At 37.1% G+C, this 22,096-nt stretch overlaps 6 protein-coding genes across 7 annotated transcripts; 4 read left to right on the plus strand and 2 right to left on the minus strand.

Annotated features, from left to right (window-relative positions):
• Positions 1–1,117: 1,117 nt before the first annotated feature.
• On the minus strand, positions 1,118–1,909 carry LOC119982977 (monothiol glutaredoxin-S3-like). The gene has a single exon (XM_038826603.1). The coding sequence runs from the start codon at positions 1,697–1,699 to the stop codon at positions 1,394–1,396; it is 306 nt and encodes a 101-aa protein (XP_038682531.1). The 5' UTR covers positions 1,700–1,909; the 3' UTR covers positions 1,118–1,393.
• A 2,150-nt stretch (positions 1,910–4,059) lies between these two features.
• On the minus strand, positions 4,060–6,942 carry LOC119981684 (OVARIAN TUMOR DOMAIN-containing deubiquitinating enzyme 5). Its single transcript, XM_038824773.1, has 4 exons — positions 6,846–6,942; positions 6,716–6,772; positions 5,371–5,484; positions 4,060–5,078 (listed from the first exon to the last, which is right to left on the minus strand). The coding sequence occupies exons 3-4, from the start codon at positions 5,472–5,474 to the stop codon at positions 4,196–4,198; spliced, it is 987 nt and encodes a 328-aa protein (XP_038680701.1). The 5' UTR covers positions 5,475–5,484; positions 6,716–6,772; positions 6,846–6,942; the 3' UTR covers positions 4,060–4,195.
• A 2,338-nt stretch (positions 6,943–9,280) lies between these two features.
• On the plus strand, positions 9,281–9,793 carry LOC119983116 (glutaredoxin-C11). The gene has a single exon (XM_038826790.1). The coding sequence runs from the start codon at positions 9,383–9,385 to the stop codon at positions 9,689–9,691; it is 309 nt and encodes a 102-aa protein (XP_038682718.1). The 5' UTR covers positions 9,281–9,382; the 3' UTR covers positions 9,692–9,793.
• Positions 9,794–10,859: 1,066 nt separating this feature from the next.
• Positions 10,860–11,411, plus strand: LOC119983153 (monothiol glutaredoxin-S9-like). The gene has a single exon (XM_038826837.1). It carries the CDS (start codon positions 10,962–10,964, stop codon positions 11,268–11,270), a length of 309 nt encoding a protein of 102 aa, XP_038682765.1. The 5' UTR covers positions 10,860–10,961; the 3' UTR covers positions 11,271–11,411.
• Positions 11,412–13,464: 2,053 nt separating this feature from the next.
• LOC119983205 (membrane-anchored ubiquitin-fold protein 3-like) lies at positions 13,465–17,351 on the plus strand. The gene is made up of 5 exons (XM_038826919.1): positions 13,465–13,606; positions 13,955–14,084; positions 14,378–14,700; positions 15,438–15,608; positions 16,898–17,351. The coding sequence occupies exons 3-5, from the start codon at positions 14,517–14,519 to the stop codon at positions 16,951–16,953; spliced, it is 411 nt and encodes a 136-aa protein (XP_038682847.1). The 5' UTR covers positions 13,465–13,606; positions 13,955–14,084; positions 14,378–14,516; the 3' UTR covers positions 16,954–17,351.
• Positions 17,352–17,924: 573 nt separating this feature from the next.
• Positions 17,925–21,679, plus strand: LOC119981758 (E3 ubiquitin-protein ligase MIEL1). Of its 2 annotated transcripts, XR_005464245.1 has the most exons (13): positions 17,925–18,080; positions 18,177–18,264; positions 18,409–18,465; positions 18,565–18,597; positions 18,678–18,755; positions 18,858–18,901; positions 19,019–19,059; positions 19,597–19,679; positions 19,752–19,843; positions 19,955–20,024; positions 20,109–20,170; positions 20,933–20,971; positions 21,318–21,679. XR_005464245.1 is itself a non-coding variant. In XM_038824875.1 (12 exons), exons 1-12 carry the CDS (start codon positions 18,013–18,015, stop codon positions 21,438–21,440), a joined length of 816 nt encoding a protein of 271 aa, XP_038680803.1. In that variant the 5' UTR covers positions 17,925–18,012. The 2 variants fall into 2 exon arrangements, 1 of the variants encoding a protein (XP_038680803.1); XM_038824875.1 differs by lacking the exon at positions 20,109–20,170 and having other exon boundaries at positions 21,318–21,440.
• The last annotated feature ends 417 nt before the right edge of the window (positions 21,680–22,096 follow it).

Consider the following 22,096-nt stretch of genomic DNA (forward strand, 5'->3'; position numbering starts at 1 on the left):
TAGGCTTATAGTGTTCTGTTGCTAGTGATTCAAGCTCATAGTTTTCGAAGCCATTAGATGCTTTTTACCCTTTAGCTGCACTAGAGGTTAAGCTCATGGTTTGTAAATATTTGGTTGTGTTTGTCAAGGTTTAAGGCTATACAGTATATCAGGATGTGACGCCCTTTATTTTTAAGTGATGGGTAAAAGCTCAAGGACTTATTCTATTTATATTGGTGAGTTGAGAGAAATTCATTTGAAGGATGAGCTGTGCTGATAGATTGACAAATAACAATGCAAATTTTCCACGTTTGAACAATGCACACGGTGGTGGTAGTAGATTATTTTTGCACAATGCATGATGTGTTTTCTAAGTAAGGAGTTATCACTAGAAGTTTCTTTGAAATAAATTATTCTGATAGACTCAAACTCAAAAGGATTGGAAAGTCCCCCTGTCACTGCATTTTATTGTGGCGAGGGCTAAATCCATGCCTGTGGATGAATTTTAGTGGAGATGAAAGGTTGAGTGTGGAGTATCATTGTATCAGGGTATTTCCTTGAATTTTAAGGCTGGATATCCAATAAGCAGGTGTATCTTTCCATGGATGAATTGTAGTGCTGAAGAAAGTTAGTTTTTGAGAAATTTGATACAGTGTTTCTCGTCTCTTTGGAAGGTCACTTGTTTAATTTTTGGGTGAAGCAATGTGATCTGTAACAGGTGGTCTGCCAAGTTGGGAATATTGAAGTCTATGATATTGGCTAAATTAGAATTTTCTTTTTGTTCTCCCTCTAGATATTCCTTTTCCTTTCACTTTTCGTAGGTGATAAAAGTAAAAAAATGTGTATTTTTGGAGGGAGTGTCAACTTTGGTGGATATAAAATATGTAGTGTTATGTGTATAAGATTGCGAGGGCGGTTTGCCGCATCATGGATTGGGTTAAGATTCCTTGCCTATACAAAATCATATGGTGTCACTTGTGAACTTTTTATGTGCACCAAGATGGTATAGGAATCTAGACACGTGATTCATCTTCGTAATCTTATTTTTTACTGTTTCAGATGCTGATCATCTTGCAAACAATATTCTTGAAATGGAATATGAGTTTGTAGTTTTGGTAGGCAAGTAGTCAGAGTAGGGGGTTTGAACCTGTGATCTCTTATTGATCATGTGATATTGGGCTCGTTAGTTGCCCTAGTACAAACAAGTGTTAATATTGTAACTTTATTTTGATGGACAAGCAGTATATTACTTAACATTCAACCAGTATATTACTTAACATTCAACAGTGATAGTTAAGTAGTATCTATCAAAACAAGATCGACTTATTTTACTATTGCAGCTAGCTAGTATAGTAATGTTGGATGGTAAGTAAGTAAATTCAGGTGCAGGTGCAGGTGCTTATCTAGATGAATTTCAAAGCCATATTGCTCCTGCCCTTTTGAGGAGTGGAACAAGCTCCTTCCTCATATGAAGGCTCATGACTTGCTGTTCTCCTCCAATCAATTGTTGGCCTATGAACACAACTGGTACATTCTGATACCCAAGTTGCTGGAGTTCCCTCTCAATTTGTTGTCCATTAGGGATTCGGTCGAGCTCGTAAATGGTAGGGTTTGCACCAGAGTTGCTAATGAGTGTCATCACTGTGTGACTCATGAAGCAATTGCTTCTGCTGAATATAACCAGTGGCCTATTACCAACCATTTCCCTCACTGTCTCCATGATATGTATATGTTTTGATGATCTTAAAGATTAGACAAGGAAAGTAAGTAGAAGAGGCAATTTGAGGAGCTAGACTGTGTAGGGGAGGTCTATTTATACATGCAATCAGCACTTGACATTTGGTGGGTCAATTTACTTTTTATTCTCTTTTTTTTGGTGTGGAGGATAGAATTTTATCAATGTAAAGGATTCCAGAAAACGTGAAATTCGATTCTGCTGGCACTTTTAATTTAAATAGTTCTTTCCACTAAGTTATTTACAGGATATATACATTCTCAGGAAAAATAAAAACATGAGTTTCCCTTATATTAGGTGCATGTAGGTGATGGACTTCTCTTATATGAGACGCCTGACCAATGACTCAGATGAAAATTGAAAAAAGAAAACTAAAATTTATTTCACGTAAGTCTCTACCGGTATCCCTGACATCAAAAATGATCGTCCAACCACCATTTCAAATGACCGACCTATCGAAATGAAGCTTCTGAATGCCACAAACCTTTTTCGATTAGCCACAACCTGAATCATGCGCGAAAATTGGACAAAAATTGAGCTTGAAGTCATGGCATCGCCACCTATTCTTGTCGTCGATTTAGCAAACTCCAATTTACCCTCTGGCCAATGACAATATGATTAACCTTGTCTCAACGACGCACACCTTCTCGGCTTCTCCAACTAGTTTTTGGCTGAAATGGTCATCGAAATTCGACGACGTATTTACAACCCGAATGGGTCATATTGGTAAAAAAAATTTTATCATCTTTCATCTCTGTCTGTTGGTCAGATCAAACGGTCGAAATGAGATTTCAGTAAAGTTTACGAGCATCCGTATAGAAAAATTCTCCATATATATATATATATAGTTTCCTACTCGAATTTACATTTTTATCCACGTATAGGTCCAAATTGAGAATGTGTTGTGATCAAGAGAGGAGAGAATTATAGCTAGAATGGTATGGTACGTACTGAATTATTTGTTGTATAGGCATCGACTGCAAATGAATCAAAGTATATATATGTCACATAGGCTTAGATTGTAAGTATATTTATGGACACCAATTTGAAACGTGAGTCAGTACTGATCAGTACGTACATGGCATCTTGCTTTTCTTCACTCTCATTGTGTGGTGATAAAGTCCAGATCTTATGTGCATATATATATATATATATATATATATATATATGTACATACATACATACATACACACATGTATGTGAAAGGCATAAAGTATCGATCACGACGATCAGATTGCAAATCTGGTGATCTCCGAAAAGAAAAGTACATGCAAGTACGTACACACCTTGCTAAATCGCATAAGCCATAAGTGGCTATATATAATCCCAAGGGCCATATAGATCTTCCAATTAATACTTATCCATACATATCCAACTATATTGGTGTAAAGGGTCGGTTACGATTGATTTTTTTTTTTCCGAATTTTTGATTTGAATTTGATTGAATGGACGATCAATCATTGGTAATTATTTCGGTCATTTTGGTTATCGGTCAGTTATGGCTCGGTTCTATTAAAGAAATAAGTTAAATTTTTAAAAAAAAATAACCGACTATAAAATTCAGTCATCAGTCTGTTCGATTATCTCAGTAATTTTGTTAGAGGTGGCAAAAAATTGATTCCGAGTCAAACAATAACACGTGTTTATAGAATACATTGAAGATATTATCCGCTTTAGAACGCGGACCCACACAAATTTGTTATTCGTGAACATCGCCATTAGTTGATTCTTATACCATTGTTTTTCAATAAGCTAGGGGTGGTGAATTAACTTTCTAGAGGGTCGGATTATTGTACATAATGACAACGGGGGATGTATATGTGTAGGTAATGATCGAGCACCTTCCCTGATGCATGGTATCATCAAACACACAAGGATGACAATATTGGGTGTCGATACTCTCTCCCTCAATCTCAACGTGATCAATCGAGAGAATATATACATATATGTATATATGTGTGTGTGTGTGTGTGTGTGTATATAGCTCTAGAGGAATGTCAACTTGCGTGCGAGGACGGTTCGTAACATCAGAGTCACAGGGAGATATGGATTCGATTAGGATTATGACTATCTCCATTCCTACTCACAAAATCTTTACTTTGGGACATCAATATCTCTTTTTCTAGGCTAACAAGCAAATCAAATAAAGCAGCAGCCTAATATGATCTTGTGTGCTTTCTTGCTTTAATGGGCATCTATGCTCAATATACGAACTCAATCAATCCAAAAACGTAGAATGCAACACTACTACTGATGGGTCTGTACGATAAGGGCTGATTTTGATGTATCAGTACTAGTAAGTAAACGTAGAATGCAAGGGCAATCAAAGAATGCAATAATAACACCATCAACAAAAGAGACCTTTGATAAGATTATGATCTCAGATTGAAAATTTGAAACATACATACGCTTGTTCGACAGAGACATTAGTAAAGGCAGACAGGCAATCCAAAAAAGTTTCTACATATGCTTAGCGATAACCTATTCGATTGAATTTGGTACCACAGAGTTATAGTGCTCGCCGAGCCCAAAAGCATGCTTATGATATGATAGCATGATGCTTGCATTAGATGGAGTAGACCCACCACCTTCGGACTTGTACTCCTTCCCCATCTCAACATCAGGAAAGGATCCTGAAAATATTAGGATGTATTTCCTCAAGCAGTGAGTCAAAGCCCCGAGCTCAAGCTGTCCTCCCCAGACAGCTGTAGATTCCACTTCATTGCAATAATCCTCAAATCTTTTTGCTTGTGACTCATCAGAATCCTCTTCTACCGCATTTTCTGAAAGGAAAAATGGGAGGAAGTCGGATGCATGTTTCCTCATGTAGGCAGCTGCCATTTTCCGAAGCTCTTCATAATTATAAGGTGATGAACCTCCAGAAAGATGGGCCAGCTGATCTTCAACAGCTCGGTAGAGGCAATGCCCATCTGGCTTAATTTCATTTACTGTTAATCCCATAGGAGCAAGCTTCTTTTCCAATTTCTCATCTTCAATGAATCGATCACTTACAATATTGTTTTGTTCTTCTTGGATTCTTTGCTCTCTTTCCGCTTCTTGCTGAGCTCTCTTCTCTCGCCTCTTTGTACTCTTGCTGGGCTTTGAATGCTCAGATTGGTTGGTAACAGACACTCCAGCTATGGCCCTCACCAAAGTGTCAAGATTATTCTTCTCCTTTCCTTTACTACTGTTGCTATAGCCTAGCGAAGCAAGTTCTTCAGCATGTTTTTCTTTAAGCTTAGCAGAAAGTTGAGAAACTTCTTCCTCAACCTGCTTCTTCTTAACTTTCTGTTCAGCCTTACTACCTCTGGCTGCTGCTTTTTTCAGTTCAATTTCTTTGTTCTGCAGCTGTGATATCTCCTTTCTGTGCCCAATCAAAATCAATGTAGATAAGCATGGACATTGAACAATAAAGTTAGAGCTGCACTCATGCAAAACAATAAGATTTATGAAAGGAAAAGAGTAAAAATAATTTCCCCAATTTATGAATGAACGACAACAATGGCTGCTGACCACATCTATGAAGTTATAATTTGACGAATATCCTTGTTTTGTATCTGCAGGCTGTAGCGCCATATAACAACATGTGTTCCGGACAGTGCAATGCATAACTCAAGGAAGCTATTGATTGCATAGATCAGAGGAAAACATGTTACCTGTGCCTTGAAAGCATTTCATCACGAGTCTCTTCCTTCTTTTGTGATTCATTGTTTGGTACTGCTTCAGATAATGTCTCTTCTAATACTTGAGCATCTGCCATTTAAGCAACCCTAAGAGGGAAAAGAAGCAGACAACAATTCAGCAAACAGAATGAATATACTCAAAACTAATAGCTACAGTCTTAGAGATAGCCATGACCAATCTCTGGCTATGGGGGCGGAGACGAAATAGTTCAAAGAAATAGTGTTAAAAAGAAAAGACAAGCACAATGATCAAACTGAGCATGAGTTTGTCATTATCTGTGGGAAATCAAATTGCATTTGAAATTCTATTCAAGACGAGCTCCATCGCAACTCTCATAATTGCAGCATTAATTATGATCTACAATATAGTATAGGGTAAGCAGAAAAATTCGCTAATCCAAATAAATTTATGTCATTTATTAATAGAAACTGTTTTAGAATAACAAAAATAAGTTCCCCCCACATTGTGGCTGCGACAAATTTAGTGTATAATTAAATAGTTTGAGCACATTATTTTATCAACGTCTAGCTTTTATAAGGAGACAAACCATTGGCAAGAAGTTGTTCACTCATCTGGACTTCATAAGTGATTGATGGAGTACTACGTGTGTTTTATTAATCTAAACAAAATCATACATTAGCGCTCCTACATCTAAATAACTTTTAGCATCGTTGACAACAATAGCTAAATAAACAGCCAAAGGCACATCCTTGTCAACCTAACAATAAGAAGATTAATACGCAATTGCTTCAATGATATGAAGAGCAGTCAATAGGATACCAGTTCCGCCTGTCCAGAATCGGGAAATTGTAACAAGCAGCAGAGGGGCTAGAAAAGACCTCACACTAGTCTCCTCAATCAACCACATCACAAGATTTCAACATTCATAAGGTTTTGCATTATTAAAGGAGTACTTCAAAGCATCCATTCAAACAAACAAACACATTAACTCATACACAACCATCTGCTTAAACTAAATGCAATAAGAAATTCCTTCCTCCTTGTGAATCCAAAGCATCTGTCTTTAGTAACAAAAGCACCCTCAATTGCACTAATATCCAACCCCAATGCTACAGACTCGACCTCAAAAGCGAATTAGAAAATAAAGGATAATCCCCTTCGTTCTTATACTTTCGAATTAAAATCAAGTGAACATATTCAAAAGAGAGAAAAGAAATTGTAAATTCGCAAACTCACATGGCTCAAACAGAAATCCAAAACCCATCACAAGCCAGCAGACCAACACAAAATCATAGGGAAAAAAAAAACCCAAACTCATCATCTTACACAGATTTAGACAGTCAAAGAAACAAATACCTGATAGAAAACGAAGCAGGATAAGAAACGTATACGAGGCTAGAGAGAGGAGGAAATCTGTGAAGAAAATAATACATTAGAGACAGAATCGCAGAAAAAATAATAAACAAATCGATGTTTTGATGCTTACAGGAGTTACTGCTTTGCTTCACTAGGGTTTTGCTACTCCATGAATCCCTCCAATGCTTCTTCAACTCTATTTTTCTCCTCCGGAACTAGTAAAGGTCGTAGATATTTCGAACTGTAGTTTCAACAAAGGCCCAAAAGATAAGAGTTTGGGGCTTTAATTTAGGCCCATTTATAACTCTTGCACTAGAAAAGCCCATGTGTGCTCTAGCAGGCTCGGCTCGGTTCATATGAATTTGGGCCAGTTTGACGGATTATGGGAATCCGGCAAAATGGATGATAATTAATTAATTATTCACCTAATTCAAATAAAACAATACAAGCAATCAAATATATATCCAAAATTTAATTTATGTCAATATATAATCTAAAAGTTCAAAGCAACAAATAAAAACTGTTATGGTTAGAAAATTCAGTCCAAATACTTTCGTTTTTGAGCGCGGCTACGTTGTTTTTGGATCCTTGTTGTTGGCTTTTAGGCCTAGAAAACGTGTTGATTGTGTGAGAAAGATTAGACCTTTAGTTATATGTCATTCGGTGGTTGGGTCTGCCAATCCGATGTGAGATAAAATCTTAACAATTATAAAAATAAATGAGTAGTTACATATTTAATGAATTTCTAATTGTGACAGATGCAGTTTTCAATAGTGGTATAGAATTAATATCTTCTCAAAAAAAAAAAAATCTTCTCAAATAAAGAAAATAATTAACTATTCCTACATGTGGAAGTGAAGAATTTCCATGGTCTAAACCCTATAAATTACCTTCATTTGCACCATTAAATAAAAATCAAAAAAGCTAAAAAAAATCTATCTCAAAAACTAAAAACCAGTGGGAGAGTAATGGGGAAGGTGTCCATCAAGCTTGCTTTCTTGGTCACCCTGTTTGTGATTTCATTTTGTGAGTCAATTGACAAATATAATTATTTCTGGTATATCAATGTCTGGGTTTAATGTTGCTAATGGATATTCTTGTATTTGGTAGGTGTGACATGCTCAAGCAATATTCCAATGGCAGAAGCAAGAAGGGAGCTTCAGGAGATAGTATCCTGTCGTACCTCGAAACAGTGTCGTGATCGCGCACCTTATTGCAGAGGTAGAATGGTGTGTGTAAAGGGTAGATGTAAATGTTTGAAAGAAGCAGCAAGAGTGGGGATTCAGGAGGGAGGATTCTGTAATAACTCGCGAGAGTGTCGTGTATTATGGCCTTATTGCAGAGGTACAATGGTGTGTTTAAATGGTAAATGTGTATGTGAGGGAGGGGATATCAGAAACTAGAAATCCTTAACATGGTTTCTTAGTTCTTCGATCGAAATAAGAGAATCCCCATATTTTCTTTTCTTTTCTTTTCCAAATTTATGTTCTTCTATTGCTAACAATCATAACACACACACATAGAGTTTCAAGACAGTTGGACAATCTGACATTGATGAAGAAAAAAAACCCAGAAAACAAGAAGAATCACTGGTAATGGATAACTAGGACATTACGCGATCCCTGCAGATGATGCATATGTACATGCTTGCATCTGATAAACTTGGATGGTTATGGAGATTTGACCAATGCATGCATCAAGGTAACGTGCCATATTCTCAGAGAGTCAGAGAAGAATTATTGCATATGTAAGTTGTTGCAGAACAAAAAAGGAGATTCATTTACCTAAAAAATTCGATTTTGTAACAAAAAGGACAACTGGTTTCTATATTCCAAGTTTCCAACTTCTGTTATTAGAGTTGAGATTCTAAGAATGCTGGCCTTTCATGTCTACGGAAGGGTTATGAGATGGGACCAGTACTGATACATAATGGAGAAGGAACAAGGAAGTGGATAAACTCTTATCTATCTATCTCCACATCAGACAGTACAGATGCTACATCATCATATAACCAAATAGTCTTTATCTGTCAACAAGAACCGGCCAAGAACATTGAAGAGTTCGCGCTCTAGGACTTTCGAGGAGTTGACATTCCATATTGAATCAATTGGAATGAAAAAGTATTCTGATTTGGAACATTATATTCTGATCTTAACTGTATGGTTATTCTGGTTCTCTCTAGGCTAGCTCGAAGAAATATCGTTCCTGCTAGTACTGACATTTTTTTAATCTGTGATGATGCTACTAGTCAGGACCAAAAGTTGTTTTGTGCTGCTAATAAATTATGAATTGTTTTGATTCCTACATGTTGTCGTACAGAAGATTTAAGTTGCAGATCATGATCTTGGTTGATATGTAGGAGAAGCAACTTGTTTCAGAGTCACTATCAAGCAAATCATCGGGAGGCATTTTTCTTATCCAAACACATATCTGAAGGAATTTTTCTTTCTCCCTTTCTCTTTATCCTTCATTTTATAGCTTTTTTAATGGATAAAACAATTGATCCACCTCCCCCACTATAAATAAGAGCTGATGAAATCACAAAGTCCACACAAGCCTCAGCAGTACTACTACTACAAACAATCCTTGTATCAGTCAGTCTGCAATCTCACATCAGCCTTTTGTTTCAGTTTCATAAGCATTCGAGCACGTTTTTAGCAATTTGAAATGGATAGGGTAAGAGAATTGGCAGCAATGAAGGCAGCAGTAATATTCACAAAGAGTTCATGTTTCATGTGCCACAGCATCAATACACTTTTTTACGACCTTGGTGCAAGCCCTGCTATTCATGAGCTTGATCGCGACCCTAGGGGGAAGGAAATGGAGCGCGCTCTACAATCGCTGGGGTGTAATCCCACAGTACCAGCTGTGTTCATAGGTGGAAGATTTGTAGGATCAGCAAGAGATGTTTTATCTCTTCACCTTGATGGGTCTTTGAAGCAGAAGCTCAAAGACGCAAATGCCATCTGGTTGTAATTAATTGCTGTTTTAGACTTCAGTTTTGCTGTATATTTTTAGTTTTATGAACTATAATATGTGAAATTATTCCAATGCTTTGTTTCAACAGGAATTCTAACATGTGGAGAGGAATGATTGATAAGGAAAAAAGAAAGAATTCCCTGATATCCGTGCAGAATCTTGTATGATTTTTTAAAGAATGATTTAAAAATAACTCATGACAGAACATATTTTCCTATCTGAGAATACTCAGCAAAGGTAAGCAACAGTACTATGTGATAAAGTTTCCAAGGCATTCACCGGATACCTGCACGATTGGTACAAAACATAATCGATCCATTGCTGCTGTAAGTTAACAGATTGTCTGCTACTAAGTGCTTATTACAGTAAGCCATGATTAGTTATCTAGCATAAAGGAGACAAAGTATGATGCTGTAAAAGCCTAAAAGGCCAAGAACCTTTGTGCAGTTGTTCATATCTCTACGTACATACATTGAACTTGCATATTAGCCCTTTATACATACCCTACATATTCATTACCGCGATTAATCATGATATAGAGAGTTGTGTTCAGATGCTCTTCACGAGTGACTGCAATGTAGAGAGCAGGAATACCATATATAAGCATATGGAGCCTCAAAGTGCTGGTGTCTGAGAGGGAGGGAATCCTGCAAGTTGGTGGGGGCAAATCTTTCAGAATCACAGCCACCGAAAGCCATCTCATTCGCAATCTTTCCCTGCAATGAGGATTCAAAGAAGGTGATTGTGAGAATCTGGTATATATTGAGTTACTTTTGTAGTATCGTGTCCATAAGTTCTGGAAAAGCAGAAGACGTGTTCAAAATTCAAAGTACATGTTTGTCGTAAGAACACTTGTATTATCAGTCCTACCGTTCGATCACTGACTTCCATTCCTTCTAGGAAATAGTCCAGAGATCAAATGGTTATATTGGCTTATTATCACTGAAATAGTATGAATTGAGTAACATGGGAGCAGAAAATTTATATGCCAACAATTATTCAGTCCAAGGCAATACAATAGTCTCTATCTATGACAAAGCTACTTTATTAAAGCTCTTCATCTTTTAAATGTTCTTTGTTCAAACTACAGACCACTCCACCCTCAGCTGTCCCTATAAATTCACCAGCGATGTTAGCTTAAAATATTCAAACAAACCTAAAGATTCATACCTTCCCTCCCTAACCCACTTTACATTTTTGTATCTCCGTTGGATCGAATTCACGTGAATTCGGTCTTACACATTCTGAATCAGGACACTTTGGAAGCATGGACAAGGTGAAGAGGGTTGCATCAGAGAAGGGTGTAGTGATATTCAGCAAGAGCTCATGCTGTCTTTCCTATGCTGTCAAAATTCTTTTCCAAGAACTTGGGGTGGACCCTTGTGTTTATGACATTGATCAGGAACCTGATGGCAGGGAAATGGAAAGGGCACTGGTTAGGTTGGGATGTAGTGCACCTATTCCTGCTGTTTTCATCGGTGGAACCCTTATAGGATCCACCAATGAAGTCATGTCCCTCCACCTAAGCGGGACTCTGGTTCAACTTCTGAGGCCATACCAGCAGTCTGTGTCTTAATATCCCAAATCCCACGTATCAAATTTGGAAGAATAACAAATATTGGCTCAAGTATCAGTAGTCTAGTGTGCTTAAATTGTTCTAATACTGTCTGTCTAGTCATCTGTTTCCTTTCAAGTAATGAAATTACCTTTATATGTCCATTCTGCTTCTTTATGTTTGATTAAGATGCAATCTACTGTTTTCCTTACTGACCCTGCAAGCAGTTTACTCCTTGTTGCAGCACAACAAACATAGTAATGTCTGATATTGGACTCAGAACTAAAAAAGAGCACCAGCATGCCTTCGACACCTACGTTTCATACCAAAAAAATTATCTGACCAAACCTTCTCCTAAACAAGAGAATGTAAAAATCCAGTTTAAGTTGCACTGGTGATTTGAAATCTCACATTGGTTAAGTATATTAAGGATATTGTTGAAAACCTTCAATAGTACGTAGAAAACAACATGTTACAATCACTTTGGGAAAGAAACTGTGTGTTTATCATCCCCATTTGGACTTACATTCCAGCAAACCTTGCGTCGCAGTAAAAGCCTAAAAGAAGCAGAATGATAGAATTCATTTCATGGGTCTTGGAAGGACCTAGCTATAGCAGAAAGTGGAAGAAAAACAGATTCACTGAAGGATTTTTTATTTTTTTTTTACTTCTGCGGTCTCAAAACTCTAGACTTTCCTTCCCATCTTGCATGGCAAGTTGGCAACAAATGCAAAAAGTTATGAAGAAAAAGTTTCAACTTTTCTGTTGGATGCTGAGAACTCTATCTTTGGATAAAGATAGGAATTACATTCCCTCTGCACTTTCTGAGTGTGCGATGGTAGCGATCGCTGTTTACTGTCAAAGGCATAAAAATCTAGTTGAATTCTCTGTAATCTAGCTTCTTCTTCTTCTTTTTCCTGTTGCTTAGAACTGCATTGGCACTGAATCTTGGCTCACATTTGAGTTGAATGATTGGAGCCTTTTCTTCTCATTGTCTTGCTAATGCACTGCATTAGTCTGTGATTATCTTTTCCCATGCATGGAATATATACTTGGCTAGCCGGTTGGTCTGCAGAACCTTGCATTTGCACCCACTAGTTTAATTATGAGGTGCAACAAACAATACCCAGCACAATTTAGTTCCCTTCTTTCTGATGGAAAAAAACCAACTTGAAAATTTGCACTAGTTCTTAGATGAATTCAGAGATCCTATCAGCAATGGGCTTTGATTCAAGCCCATTAATCTTTAACTGCCTTTTTTGGGTTGTAAAAATATCGCATCTTGGGCCAAGGTGGAGCAGGGGACAATTGTGATCCAAGCCCATTAAGCGTTTAATCCCAGTGTGTTAAAATTTGGATTAAACCGGTCGTTCAATCAGTTGATCCGGTAATCGGCCGGTCAATTGGTATTGATCGGTTCAACCGGTTTAACCGTATACCAAATCCCTCACACTAATATTTTTTTTTGATGGGGACTATTTGCACTCCCCAAATTCTCATTGACACCACATTTTTCAAAACCACCAGACGTGTCTTTAACAAACTCGTTCACACCCCATTTCCCTCTCTCTTCTCATGTGCACCATCACCGGCCACCACTGCCACTGCTTATTTCGGCCACCGTTTCCGGCCACTGATCTATCGAAAAACTTCTCTCGACCTCACGAGCATAACCCAACCAACCTCACCTCAAACCGTCGCCCTTAGCCTCCGGAATCATCCTTGGAAGCTCGCGATCATTGTGAAGAAAAAGCTCCAATTCGGCTGAATCCGAAGACAAAACGACGAACCACCACCACCAACGAGTTCACCGGCCTAAGACAAACCCGACCCTGCTCTTGGCCAGCAAGAACTGACATCGAAATGCCCGACTAAAGTTCACCGGCCAGAGATTCAGGGTGGCTAAGGATCGCGTTTGGACTTTGAGGAAAATAGGGTGTCAATGAAAATCTGGGGAGTATAAATAGTCCCCGCCATTTTGTTTTCCCTACAAACGTTGTGGTAATTTAGTCATTGCATTGAAGGGGTACAATTCTTCTTCCGTGAAGTGGCTCGTTGTGATTGGAAACAAAATTTAATAGAGGGGGAAAATAATAAAAAATCAACCAGGACTGGTCCAACAAACCAAACGACGAAAGAATCAACAAAACGACACATCACGTCTGAAGTATATAAAAGCGAGCGAACTAATGAAAAAGCAACCACCCTTAAACCTCCTCAGTCTCTCGCTCGCAGAAAACCACTTTGTCTTTCTCTCATCTCCCGCTCAATCGTAACATACAAATTGCGGTTATCAATCTCTAATCAACTAGGGATTTAGGGTTTCATTGCTCTCTCGTCGGTGCCTTCTTGATCAGGTATCGTTCTGGAACTATCTTTTCAGTTTCTTTCTTAGCAATCGTATTTTCTTTGGGAGAAAAATGAACTTCCATTACCATGAAAAATAAAAATATTGTTGAAGGCTCAATCGAGTTTGTGTTTCTTGCTTTCTTTCCGTATGAAGAATTTCAGATTAACAGTTTCAGTTCGATTGTGTCTTTATCGCGTACGTTTATGGATCATTCGAGTAGAACATGTTTGTGTTAACTTCAATTTATTCTTGTGTTTTGTTGATTCTGAGAACAATGTACGATTTTTTGTCAAGTATAGTGTACGAAGATTTGAGTAAAGATTTTTCAGAGTCTTGGTTTCTTTATGTGTTGCAGGAGCATTGGTGAGGGTATTGTGCTGGGAAGACGATTGGATCTTATGAATTGCTTACTTGATCGGAATGTTTCCCAAAGATTTGGTTCAGATGATTTCACAGCATTCAAATTTTCGCACAGATTGACAGAGGTTAGTATGAGAACGATTGGATATGCTATTAACTGTTCTCTATTGAGCCTCTTACTTTTCCTGAGAAATGTGCAGAAGAAATTTATGGTATAAGACAAAACTAGATAATTTTTCTCTATTTATTAGTCCTTTCTTTTCAAGAATTGTGTTCTTGTAGTTGAAAGAAACCCTATTCTAATAAGGTTTAGTTTTGCGTTTGTATTATTATTTCAATTTATATTATTTTGGTTTCACTAATAAAATGGTGTTTAGTAAGCTTCTTTTTTTTTTTTTCCCTAATGGATTATTCTCAGGTTAAAAGAGTGAGACTAAATTCTTGGACTGGAACTCCATTCTTTAGTACAGTGTCGGTTTTGCAAGCTGGGCAAAATGGGTCAGTAATTTAGTATTATAGCTAGGATTCTCAGTCAGTCTCGCTTGTTTCGTCATAGAATGGGTAGTACGAGAAGAAGGGTAACAGTGGCTGAAGAAGAGGAGAATATTGACCTTGAAAAAGGGGAGAATGTCGAGATTAGGTTCCGAATTACGGATGGCGTTGATATAGGTCCTGGTGGTTATGCATCATCTCTGACTGTTGAGGCTCTTAAGCAACAACTTGTTGCTCTATGGCCTGAAGGTTTTTATATATCTCTAACCCTTATTCATTGCATCTATTCTATTATGAAATGCTTGATAATTCAGAGATTTTTCTTTAGATTTTTTACTTTGTGGCTGCTTTGAGGATCGATTTTCTTTGTATGCTATGGTCTCTGCTCTGTTCTTACATGAATTACCACTCATTTGCGGAATAAGAGTAGGGCACAATCATATGCTGGAAGTTTAAGGTTTTCTTGTATTCTCTCAGGCATGCTAACTATTGATATTTGATCAATACAGTGAGTTGATGTCAACTTCTTTTGCAGGACATTGAAATATTAACTCAATTAAAGATATTCTGGAATGTTTTGGTTTATATAATGAAATTTTGAAATATCAGAAGGGTAAACAGATGAATAACATTTGTGGTGTCCAGAGGTTGTTTTCGGCTCCATAATTTTTGTTTAAATAGAATTAAGTACATTCATTCTGGTAAAAAGCATACCTTACGTTAAAATCCACCCAAATAATTGTTCTACTATCTAAAATTTGTTCTTAGTGCTTGAATTGGTCAGAACTCTGTAGGAACTAGTAGAAAGTTTGCAACTATGTTTTAAAGCACATGAATCAGTTACCAAAAAGTATATGAATGGTCATACTGCTCCTGTGAAGAAGTTATTATACGATTTATGTATATGTGTTTGTTACGTATGCTTGCTGGGAATTAGTCGTGTCATACTGCCCGTTGACAATTTTATGGTTCTTTTTCATTTACAGGCACACCACGTACTCCGAACTCAGGAAATGATTTGAACCTTGTGTACAATGGCAAAATTATGGAGAATGGCATGACGGTGGCTGATTGCATAAAAACTTGTGTACGCCTTCCTGATGGGGTTATTACCATGCATGTGACCGTACGGACTCCAGCAGCTGAAATAGAGAGGGGTTGGTTCAGTTTCTCTTCCCTTATACTATCTGTCAAAAAATTTATGTTTCTTTTATTTTTTGCTTTTAAGTTGCACAGTCCCTGATGGTTGATAATTTCTTTGACCTCAATGAAAACATGCATATGTAACAAGGGGGCCAAAAATGCTTAATTGTGCTTTGATAACCCAAATAAAATAGGAGAATGTGAATTTACAAGCTAATAACTATTGAAGGCAATATTAGTATGTAAAATAAATTTCCATTTATGCTATCTTGTCTTGGATAAGTTTCATTTACTCTTATCTCATTCCCCTTTATCCATAAGAAGTAAATCAAATACCAGAACTGTGATATTAGTGAAGCTAAAACGTTTTGATTTGAATTTATAATTACTGAGAAATTGGGAGAAAGAGATAATGTATTCATCTGTATTCAATAATCCCTCAATCACAATTTTTACTTTTTAGAATTTAGAAATAATTCTCCCTTTAATTCATTTTCTTTCCAGCCTTTTTGTGTTAGTACGGCAGAAAACAGAATTGTTATTTGACATTAATTTAGTTTTCTTATCATTTTGAGAACTGCTTAGGAAATATGATCAACTTCATAGAAACCTGTGAAAGATTTTTTAGGAGAAGAAAATTATTGAAATGCCCTGAAAAGAGGGCTAGCACAAAGAAAAAGAAGTCAAGCCTTGACTATATGATTCTTATCCTCTATAAGACAACTTAATAAAGAGAACCCCAAAGATTGGGTGACATAGACATGTACTTTATCAGGCAGGAAGAACTTAAAAACCTTCTTTCATTATTTTCGGTGTACTTACACTCTAGTCGAGTATTACTATACTCCTCTCGGAACTATGAAGTTTGGGGAGTGGGGACAGTAACATGTATGCCTTCCCTATAGTGGAGAGAATATTTAGCTAATTTGAACCCATGATGGCACCTTCAATATTGACTAGACTTACCTGATAAAGGAAGAAAATTAAAACAAAAAAAAAAGTAGTTTATTCAACTCTTCAAATTGTTTGCAGTTTCTGCAGTGTGCTAAATCAGTATGAATGTCCTTTACATCTAAGAGTTTTGAAATGAGTTCATTTCAATACGGGGATATTTCTGGAGGATACTTGTCATTAATATCAGTATTTGGCTATCAATGGTTTTGCCTTCTGATAGGAGAGGTGCTTCCACATTGTTTGATCTTTTTTTTTGTGAGCGTGTTTACGCCTGGAATATACTAATGATTTTCTTACGGAATTTTATGTCTGAATCAATAGCTAAGGTCCAAGTTTCTATCTTCTGCAGATAGGAGGGAGCTGGAGTTGCTGAGGCTTGAACGATGCAATTGTAACATCATCTAAATCTGAGCTGACATTTCTGAGGTTATGATTTTAGTTGGATTTCACAGTTGAATTAGCAAAGAAGTAATGAAGGGCTGCTCTATGTGATTGCTTTAAATCTTCATTTTGTTAGCAAATCCATGATACCTGACCAAAAAATAGAGTTTTGCTAGTGTTGTTGTAAAGTTGTTTGGCCGCTCACTCTGGTGGGGCAAAACCATTACAATTTGAATTTTTGTCTGCTCACTCTGCTGGACCAAACCATTACACACATTATTTTTTTTGTTCACTCTGCTGGAGCAAACCGTTACACACACATATATTTTTGTTTGCTCACTCTGCTGAAGCAAATTACTCATGTAAACTGCTCATAGTACTCTTTTCTAATACACTACTCCTTTATTGACTCTAATGACTGAAAATTTGTAGCCTCCCCGATTTCTATTAAGAACGTATGTTTTTTCATTTGAGAATGTTTGTTTGTTTGTGGTCAACAAAGTTCACAGCAGGCCTATTATTCAATGTAATTGTGTTGTGAAGGAATGTGACTTGTATAGTGAAGAGCCATGGGAGATGAGAAACAAGAATGGTGGCCTTGAAGTGTAAAGCAAAAACAATGGGGGGATTCTCTACTTGTTTACCAAGTTGAAGAGGAAAACTGCTAAAAGGAAGAGATTTGAACGAAGGGTAGTTTTGCACAAGTCAGGGGTTTGACTCCTGACTTGTGTCTGGGCCCCAGTGTCTTGGACCCCACATCTAAGACAAAAACAAAGAATGCCCGTGAATTTATAAACTTCCGTATAGGACCCTTCTCCTACATATTAATACCAATAAAATTAATTTTGTATAAAATATTTATTAAAAGTTAAAATATGTATTTTTATTCGCATTTTGGACGTCCAAACAAAATTTGTTGTCGGCTTAAAAAATCTCTAGCATATTTAAAAATTGTTTAAATTGTGATTTGCCAACAAGGCGGGCGAGCGGCTTAAAGCAATGCCCTATATAATAAGCTGATTGGGAGAGTCCAAAAATCACCGAAATTCTTTCGACGTTTTGTTTGGCAATCATATTAGCGTTATGGAGAACCCCGCGATGGAAGTTGGAGCTCCTCCTCCGCCGAGTAATGAAGACAATCGGGAATTCGGGTAGGGCGCTGAAAAAGCCTCCTTGTTTTGTAATCTACGTAGTTTCTTTTTTCTCCTACGGTTGATTGATTCATTGTTTATTGTTTTTGGTTTAAGATGCGACCATTATAAGAGACGGTGCAAAATTCGTGCTCCATGTTGCAACCAAGTCTTCTCCTGCCGTCTCTGCCACAACGAGGCCACTGTATGAATCTCTCTGTTTGAATTATAAAGAACAGTGAATATTGTATGATACGCAGTGCCTCTGAGTTCCATTTATCAAGTTTGGTTAGGGTTTGACTTGGTACTTTTTTATCTTCCTTTTCTTGACTGGATTTGCGTGATTCAGAGCTCGCTGAGCGACCCCAAAGATCGTCATGAGATTGTCAGGCACGACATCAAGCAAGTATGTTCACTTTCTCTACCTCTCTATGAACACGGCATGAACTTCGTAATTTTTTACATTCTGTGGTATTCAAGTTGGATTACTTGTGTTTTTATGCAGGTTATTTGTTTACTTTGCAACACTGAGCAAGAGGTGGGACTTGGTGGATTTTTTGCATGTTTAATTTTCCTCCATATTTTTTAAAGAAATTTTCAACCCTTTTTATTTTCCAGGTTGCTCAGGTTTGCTCAAACTGTGGTGAAAAAATGGGAGAGTATTTTTGTGGTATTTGCAAATTCTACGACGATGATGTAAGATAATGAATTTTAATTAATCAGTTATTCAGATTAACTAGTATGTAGGAGAAGTAGGACCACTTAAATATTGTGACAATATGGTTGCATCCACTGCAGATCAGCAAAGGGCAGTTCCATTGCGATGATTGTGGGATTTGTAGGTTAGTGATAGACTGTATACTCATCACCTGTTTGACTACTTGTAGTTGTTTCAAGTTGTGTGGAATATATCTTGTGCTACTTGACTGATTTAGTCTGGTCCTAATCGTGGTTTTCAGAGTTGGTGGACGTGACAATTATTTTCACTGTAAGAAGTGTGGTATGCACTCTTAATACTCTGTTGTCTTAATTTTACCTGTATTCCTTTTCACCTGGCTGTTGATGGTACATGATACATCTCTCTTTCTATCATACCTTTCTTGACGTTACCACATTTGATTGTTGGTTTTCCCGGTTTACCATTTATTTCAAGCTTACCAATAATTCAATCGAGAATATTAGCACTTATCAGCTCTCCTGCATGATATAATTGATGGGAAGGGAACACTGATTGGAGTCATTGACTTAGTCATGCTTTATGGTTCTGGGAACTCTGATAGCATAAGTTGGACACTGTATTGGCCTTCTTGATCTAGTACATGGAAGCATAGTGATATTTTGTGCTGCATCACATAGTGTGTTAAATAACCAAAAGCCACACACAAGTCTGATGACAAACACAAAAGAAACTTCAGTTATTGGTAGTCATAGTATGTATTTAATTATTTGAATTTTCTTTTCTTATCTGCATCACTAAGTATGTGGATTTCTTCAATTGAGACTGTTTCTGTTGTCTGATGTTTTAATATAATCACAGGAGCTTGCTATATGGTAGGGTTGCGTGATAATCACTCATGTTTGGAGAACTCTATGAGAAATTACTGCCCTGTCTGTTATGAGGTTTGCACTGTGACTTTCAGTTTTTGAAAATTTTAGGTGTATATGCTCTAACAACTTTGTTTTATGCAACAGTATCTTTTTGACTCGGTGGAAGTCTCAAGAGTTATGAAATGTGGACATACAATGCATGATACTTGCTTTCTCAAAATGATACAACAGAATCAGTAAACTTTAAACTCTATTTATGATTCCTTTTTATGTTCTACCAATGTTGAGTCAAACACGTGTCGAAACAGTTCTATTGCATTTTACTATATGTTGGTTTCATTAACCAGGTACCGTTGTCCGATCTGCTCCAAGACATTATTCGATATGTCTAATCAATGGACAAGATTAGAGGCAGAGGTATTTGTTCTCTCCCCCTTATTTGTTGGAAGTTTCCCAATGGTTCTGTATTATGAGCAACTCGTTTATTTCGTACTCATCCAGCTAGTGAGTTGACCATGCTGTTCTGAGAGATGGATTGGGTTTGAAATGTTCATCTGCTTCTGGTAATATAAATATGTTATTGGGTCCGATCATGGTAATCGTTATTTGCTGAAAAGCTGTGCTGAATGATGTCAGACAAGTATTCATTTGGAAAGACCTGTACAAAGCATTATGCTGTTTGCTAATGTGCTACTTGGAATTGTTTTGCAGTCTTGTTTCATCTTATCATCTAATTTGGTAACGCTACTTCCTAATGTCCAGGATATGACTGGATTTCTTTTGTTTGGATTTGATAGTGTCCCTTGTAACGAATAAGAAGCCAGGAAAACAATAATGGTAAAGTAAGACAAGAATTTGCCTGAAACTTACTGTTTTCTACCAACTTCTTAATCTAACATTATTAGTCTTTTCTGAAAGCGTGACGTAAGATATGAATAGATAATAATATGCATCCATGGCTGGTGATTAGTGGGTGGAAAAAGCTGCAAGGTTGTAAATTTATAATAAAAAAATCCTTAAATGTTTTTTGAGATGCAATATAGTTTTGATTTAGATATATCTCTGTAGACCACAATGTAGTTTTACTCTGTGAGCTATGATTCACACACATATGAGAAGATTAGAACTCTTCTGTTTACAATATCTTTGTTCTTGACCGTCAAATTTTTGGTTGTCAGTTATGCAGTTGATACTGTCTGTCACTTTACTTCTTCCCCATCAAGTTTATATGAAGCAAATTGTTCTTACTTACAATGATCATTCTTGTTCACTGCCCCATACTGCATGAAACTGCGGATTAATTTGGTGAACTTGTTTTTTGGTAGATTGAAGCTGTTGAAATGCCCGAAGAATATAAATATGAGGTGGTTACCTTGCCCTTGTTATATTTTTTTGTCATTGTCTTACTACAATATGCAACCAAGGTGTCTCTAATATCTGATTACTTTCAAGTTTGCCTCAAATTATTTGCTTCTGTTTGAATTATCCTTGGATTTTGACTGTGATGGCCACAGCAAATAACTGGTTTTGAAGTATTCTGGCAAAACTGTTCCTCTTTCAATTAACTTTTTTGCCAGGTGTCCTAATGTTTTTGGGCATGCTACAGAGTACAGAGTCTTGTTTTCAAAATTCTTTTATCCATCCTTTATCTGAATGCCATAATTGAATTGCTGTAAAAAGCAGAATAAATAGTCGCACTGGAATTTTCAGGTTTCAATCCTCTGTAATGACTGCAACACTACCAGTAAGGTCAGCTTTCACATTTTCGGACACAAGTGCCAACAATGCAACTCATACAATACCCGGAGAGTTTCTTCTCCAGAAAAGGAATGAATCATCAAAACCAATTAGAAACAAGAATTAGCAGAGGTTAGAGAAGGTTCTACATTGTTTTCATTGGGAGTTTCCATTCGTCAAGTGATGTGGTGGTGTATGAGAGGTATTAAAGATTAATTTCCGTCCTGCATTTTTGTAGTCTATTGATTATTTTCGGTTGAAGATACAGAGTATTATTGGGGCATTTGATGTGAATCCATTTTGAAACCTTGCTTTATTCCTTCACTCTGTCCATTTACTTGTGATTTATGGTGAAAAGGTTTTGTCCTGTGATCCTATTGAACCTTTGGGACACTGCTTTGTCCATCCCCTCCCAGAGAGTCTTGAATCTTGATACCATAAGAGTATAAGCAGACAAGAATTGCCTCTGTAACAACCTTGCATATGTTGGTCTTTATCCCTGAAAACTTCTCTGTGCACGGAGGATAGCACAATCTAGTTTCGATTGAGTGGGGTGAGACAGTTGTGGGTCACTCGACATATGATGTTTGGTACTAAACCTGATGTCGAATTAGAACTCTTGGATGCGATTTTTGCATCCAATGGATTGTTTGCTCCGGGTACCTTTATGTATTCCCCCTCCCCTCAAGCTTATTTCAGAAAAATATCGCACCTCCTTCACTCAAAGGTTGGCTCTTTAAAATGAAATCCTA

The sequence above is a fragment of the Tripterygium wilfordii genome, chromosome 17 (assembly GCF_013401445.1).
Source record: "Tripterygium wilfordii isolate XIE 37 chromosome 17, ASM1340144v1, whole genome shotgun sequence".
Classification (NCBI taxonomy): Eukaryota; Viridiplantae; Streptophyta; class Magnoliopsida; order Celastrales; family Celastraceae; genus Tripterygium; species Tripterygium wilfordii.